At 46.5% G+C, this 6000-nt stretch overlaps 2 protein-coding genes across 3 annotated transcripts in view; one reads left to right on the plus strand and one right to left on the minus strand.

Moving 5' to 3' along the window:
• The window catches only part of MOB3B (MOB kinase activator 3B), a 209217-nt gene that overhangs the window by 202932 nt on the left and 285 nt on the right, over positions 1-6000 (minus strand). The gene's annotated exons all lie outside the window — the stretch shown is intronic.
• On the plus strand, positions 410-1536 carry IFNK (interferon kappa). The gene has a single exon (XM_008695086.2). It carries the CDS (start codon positions 694-696, stop codon positions 1318-1320), a length of 627 nt encoding a protein of 208 aa, XP_008693308.1. The 5' UTR covers positions 410-693; the 3' UTR covers positions 1321-1536.

Below are 6000 nucleotides of genomic sequence, written 5' to 3' on the forward strand. Positions count from 1 at the left end.
TGGTTGGAGGGTATCAACATTTTCTAATGACAACAGAAAACAAGCAAGCTTACAGTAAGTGCCATGCTCAATCGACCAACTCTGTTTTTCATCTTGAGACCCAGGAAAATAAAATAAAAAGAGAAAATATCCAAATAGAGAAGCTTAATTTAACAAGATTAGAGAAACCTAAGCTATGTTATGTTCTGGTGGCCTTGCAATCAAATAATTAAAGTCATTTGGCCAATGTCTATGATTAACTCAATGAGAGAAGAGGTTTGGCTACATGGCCAGATACAAGAAAAAAAAAATTCTTTAACGGATCGCTCTCTTGTGTAATAGTGTTGGATGAGTGCATGTATAGAGTCAGAACTTTCAGTTCTTCCTGAAATACTCTGCATCAATCTTGTTATGACAATCCTATAGTACTGGGATGGGTCATCCAGACAACTCAGGTAATGCAATGGTAATGGTTTGCTCACTTTAAAGAAAAAGATTAGCGTTTCCAAAGTCAGGCTAGTCACCCAAAGTCAAAACAAATCTCAGAGGCAAAGGAAAGGGGCCGAAACCCTGAGAAACATAAAATGAGGAATGAGAAAACTCCTCCCCACTGAAGATTACTCAGGTGTATAAAAGGCACGCGAAGGAATACTTAAGACCTAAAACATCACTGTCAACCTTGAGTCTGGTGGATTTTTAGCTTGGGGGGGAAAAATGAGCACTAAGCCTGATGTGATTCGGAAGTGTTTGCAGTCTGCATGCCTTGTGGGTCTGCTCGTCACTGGCATCCTCTCTCTGGACTGTAACTTGCTGCATTTTCACCTGAGGAAAGTCACCTGGCAAAATCTGAGACTTCTGAGCAGTACGAGCAGTTCCTTTCCTGTAGAGTGCCTCAGGGAAACCAAAGCTTTTGAGTTGCCCCAAGAGATCCTATCACACACCCAGCCTGCCAAAAGGTACATCAAGGAGGCCTTCTATGAAATGTCCATACAGGCCTTCAACATCTTCAGTCAGTACACCTTCACATCCACTTGGGAAAAGGACTACCTGAAACAAATCCAAATTGGACTCGACCAGCAGTTGCAGTACTTGGAACAATGCTTGGAGGAAGAGGAGAAAGAAAAGGAAGACTCGAAAGAGTTGGAAGAGGATGGGATGAACTGGTCAGGAGCTCTGGTCCCCCAGCTGAGCAACCTAGAACTGAGGAGATATTTCAATAGGATAGACAACTTTCTGAAAGAAAAAAAATACAGTCATTGTGCCTGGGAAATCATCCGAGTGGAAATCAGAAGGTGTTTCTACTACTTTCAGAAATTTGCAGCACTGCTCAGGAAGAAATAAGGTATTTTTTTGAGAATTAAAATTCCTTTTCTCTCCAACATCTCCTTCATCTTCTTTTTAAGAATTATTGGGCAATCCTATAAGCCTGCCCACCGTTGGAGTGGCAGTGATTTAGGTAATATTTACTCTCTCTAAAGTTGACCTTGATCAGTTGTTAAGTGTCTGCCTTCGGCTCAGGATGTGATCCCAGGGTTCTGGGATCGAGCCCCACATCGGGCTCCCTGCTCCACTGGGAAGCCTGCTTCTTCCTCTCCCACTCCCCCTGCTTGTGTTCCCTCTCTTGCTGGCTGTCTCTCTCTCTGTCAAATAAATAAATAAAATCTTAAAAAAAAAAAAAAGTTGGCCTTGAGACATCAGCTATATCCACCTTTCTAAGAGGTGATGCCAACCATCCCCTGGGTACCAATAGTCTTGTTAGAAATTCTGAAGTTCGTTTTAAGGGAATAAGATCCTCTCCATGTTCTACTCTTTTCTTCCTCTTTCCTTTTGTTATTTTGTACTTGCTTTGCTCAAGGACCTTTGAACTTTACCCAGCCAATGGTAGAGGATATGAATGAGAGAATGTTGCAAAATGTAACACCTCAGTGATTTAACTGTCATGCTGCCAAGGCTGTTTATTCTATAAAGCTGAGCATGTTAAAGGAGCTTATACAAACTTTCATACAGTTAAAACCCTCCCTTTCTCCCCCTTCCCTCAAAATAAATAAATAAATAAAGAAAGAAAGAAAGAAAGAAAGAAAGAAGAAGAAGAAGAAGAAGAAGAAGAAGAAGAAGAAGGAGGAGAAATTTCTGTCCTATTTGCTTCTCAGTTTGGTTTGTTTGAAATGATACAGTCTGTAGGATGGCATTCTATTTTTTTTAAGAGAATGAAGATACTCAGTGATATCAGACGGTTGAATTCGATGGCCATTAAGTTCTCATTCAACCTTTGAGAGCCAATGACTCTAATGTAGAAAACACAGTTCATCCGTACTGCTACTATCTGATTTCAAGGGCATGGAAAATGCGGCAGAAAAGTATAATATCTGCCTTGCATTGTTTTTCTGTATTTTTTTAAATGCCTAAAATGAAGTACCTGCAGTCATATTTCACATTGATTTTCACATTGGATTTTCCCAATTAGAAGACCCCTTTCTGTTAAATAAACTAGTTATAATAATATATGACACCTTAATATAGTTTACCTTTCTAGAAATTATTTTGTATCCAGATTATGTAGATTATTTACTTAAATTTTCTTGTGTGATCCTTCATCTGTATTAATCCATCATCCAGCCGAAATTAATTTCTTTCTTCCTCTCTCCCCTTCTCCCCATTTCAGAATTCCGTACCTTCAAGCAAGAGTTAACATAAAGATTTGTGGCCTCACAAATACAAATGCATGAATGTACCTGGTTCCACCCTTGGGGAACTTCTCCTGCTATATTGTTTCAAAAGCAAGCTCCTGAACTGTACAAAGTTCGTTCAAGTACAGGACTCAAATGGTAAAGCCAAACAGAGAGTCTTATAAAACTGAGGCAAATTTCAGGCAAAAATTAAAAGTTTGGATTGGATTATACTGGTTATCAGTGGAAGGAATGCAAATAAAATGAGTTAGTAAAATCCATTTAGTAAAAACAACTCATCAGGAGTTGTTCTAAATGGGGGGAAAAGGGCACCATAAACTGTAAAGGTGTTGGGGCATTTGCGCTACTAAGCAGAAAGTATACACTTGGTATTTTCCAAGATTTTTTCTAATAATGCTTTTGCATAGTCTCCCTAATAACTCTACTGAGATCATGTCAGTTATTTCAGCAATTTATGGTTGCAGTCTTGCCAAATGTTTGCTATGCTAGAGGGAAGAGAATAGGCACTTCAAGTCAATAAAGATTGTCCGATTACAAGGGCAGAGTCAGAAGTCAGAACAGTATGCTTTTATTAAGAGCACCTCTAGTCAGAAAAAGGAGAACGTTCCCATTGAAAAAAACAGGTGAAGGACATAAACTGACATCGTCATAAAGGAAGAACTACTAACAGACAACAGGAAAAATGTTCAATCTCATTTGCGGTTAAAGAAATACAAAAGAAGACAGGAGGATACCTCCCATCCATCTGGCAGAAATGAAAAAGAGTGATTATAATATAGAGTGTGAGTGGGCTGCAGGATACAGAAAAAACAATTCTCTTGTATATTGTTAGACAGCCAGTAAAGTGGCACAACTTTCCTATAGGGCAATATGGCAATCTTAAATATCCTAAAAAGTGCATTAACTCTTCCAACCTAGCTATACTAAGCTCCAGAAATTTATCCAAGGAAATCACTGGATAAGACCGTTCACTGGAGCCTCATTTACAAAATCCCCCTTCCTTTTGTCTTCATTTTTACCTCTCTGTGTTTTCTATTTTTTCTACAATGATTCGGGGGAGGGGAGGTTAATTCTAAAATTAAAGAAACTGTACAAGCTCATCTTCCACTACAATTACCCTGTTTTCCTTACTGGGGTAGACTGGGACAAACACTGCCCTCTCACTTGGTCAATGATGCCTTTGGGCACTTCTTGACCAACCCAGGTCTGCCTGGTTGCTTCTCTCCTGCTGCTACTGCTGCTGAATTTCAAAGGAATCCTTCCTTAGGCATCATTTTCATAATGAGACGTTTGTAAAGTGCCTTCCAGTGTTTCAAAGATTTTGCTGCTTTTCTTTTGCTGGTGCCACCGGTAATACCCAGAAATCGCCAGAGAAAGTGCTCTGTGTGCACCTTCCTGACTTAGTAGTCGCCTTTATTTATTTCTTGAATGGAAGTCAAATTTCTGTTAAGTCAGGTAAAGGGAAAACCCCTAGAACTGTGCAGAGCTCCCACTTAAAATGTTTGAGTGGGTACCCAGGTCACGGGTGTTCCGATGGAAGCTTGCTTCCTCCCTCTTCAGGCTTGGGGAAAGGATCAAAAGGTAGAGGGTAAAAAGAGTGTAACTGAGCTTCCTTGGATGATTGGGCCTCCATCAGAAAAAGCTGGCAACACCACTATAAGTAAAGCGGAGCATGTCGAGGTTCTAACAGGTGCACAGGGTTGGCCTCCCCTCACAGACAAAACGACCGTCCGGGCACCAGGCACCGCGGGGGAACCCTGCCTTCTCAGAGTAGCTACTTTGCTTTTGCCCTACTTCCTTAACCACCTACACTCACTAAGGAGAAGCACGATGTGTAAGCATCTAATATGTGAGGGAAGACGCAGAAACAGGGTCACGTAGAATCTAACAGGCGCACCCCCAAGGGGAACCCGGAATCAGTTCCAAGACACTGGTTGGCAAGGGCCTGGAAGCGTGAACACTGCCCCGGCGGCGCCTGTGCAGTGTCCTCCGGTTTGCTTTTTCTAAATGCTGACAGGGGACCTGGGATTTAAACTTGGAGCCCTACCCCAAGTCAAAATTCCACGTTCAGTCTGGAGGGAGCCACCTAACCACTCTTGCTAGACAGTCTTGAGGCTTCCTGGGTTATTTCTTTCTCCATTCTCGCCTGTACTCCAGCCCTTGGAAACTCGCAGACCCCAGAACCCAGGCTTTCTGCCTACCAAAAGTGCCCCGATCCCGTTCCGCGGGCCTGGAAGCGGCCCAGCCACAGGCCTTCGGGCGGAGATTTAAATCCACTGGAACCACCCAAGGACACGCTGGTGAAGGGCGGAAGGCCGCTTGCACTCTCGGGAAAGCGGCACCTCTCTCCGGCTGCGCCCTTCGCGGCGCGTCTGGGATCAGATCTGAGAAACGCGCCGCGGGCCACAGGCAGCCGAGGAGGCGGGGAAGCAGCAACTTTCCCTCCGCCCTCTAACCGCAGGGCCTGGGTGCGGCGGCCGCGCTGGGGTCCGGCTCCTCGCCTTCCCTGGTCGGGATCCCCGGCGGGAGCCGGCCGTGAGGCTGGCGGGGGGTGGGGGAGTGCGGGGAGGACCCGGGGGGCGTCCTGCTCTCCGCCAGCCCCGCCAGATGTTGCAAAGGCAAACAATAGGGGAGACGCGGAGAAACAAAAGGCCATTCGTCACGATCCCCACGGGCTCTGTGGCGCGGTCCTGCGGGGAGGACATCTGGGAGGTGGTCAGGAAGGTGGGTGAAGGGGGAGCCTGAGGGGCTTGGGAGTCTCCGGTACTCACTTGCCAGGCACCAGAGGTCGGCCCTTTTCCATTCCGAGAGGGGTCCCAAAGCAGGGAGGACAATCAAAGGAAAGTTGAGGGGTTTTCACCTTCCTTGGGAAGGGAGGGGCTGGATTCCAGATGTTTGACAGTTGTTGGCCCCAGGGGTCAGCAGGGTTTTGTCCATCCTTCACCCACGCGCTCCCTCCCGAAGCTCCGCCAGAGCCCGGGGCGAGCGGGCCGGCGGAGCGGGCTTCCCCCGCGCAGCCCGCGTCCAGCCTCCGCACACGCCCTGAGCGCGGTGCTCCGGCCCAGGCGCACTTTCGCAAAAGTTTGTCTTCCCGCCACCCGCAGCCCGACACGCACGCGGCAGTCACCCGCGATTCGGGACGGCTCCGGGACGCACTTGTGGCCCGCGGGGAGATGCATTTGACTGATAGAGCTTTCACAATCAAGGCCCCGGAGCCCGGGCTGGGGACTGGACTCTTGTTCCCGCCCGAGAAGGGAGCGCGAGCAGCCGGCCTGAGCCGAGGCGCGGGCAGGGGTCTGACGCGGGTCCCAGCCTCGGAGCCGTCGCCCCCCCC

Source organism: Ursus maritimus, unplaced genomic scaffold (assembly GCF_017311325.1).
Source record: "Ursus maritimus isolate PB19 unplaced genomic scaffold, ASM1731132v1 scaffold_17, whole genome shotgun sequence".
Taxonomy (NCBI): domain Eukaryota; kingdom Metazoa; phylum Chordata; class Mammalia; order Carnivora; family Ursidae; genus Ursus; species Ursus maritimus.

Coding starts and splice junctions, on each gene's coding strand:
- IFNK (XM_008695086.2), top strand. CDS start 694: ATGAGCACTAAGCCTGATGTGATTCGGAAGTGTTTGCAGTCTGCATGC.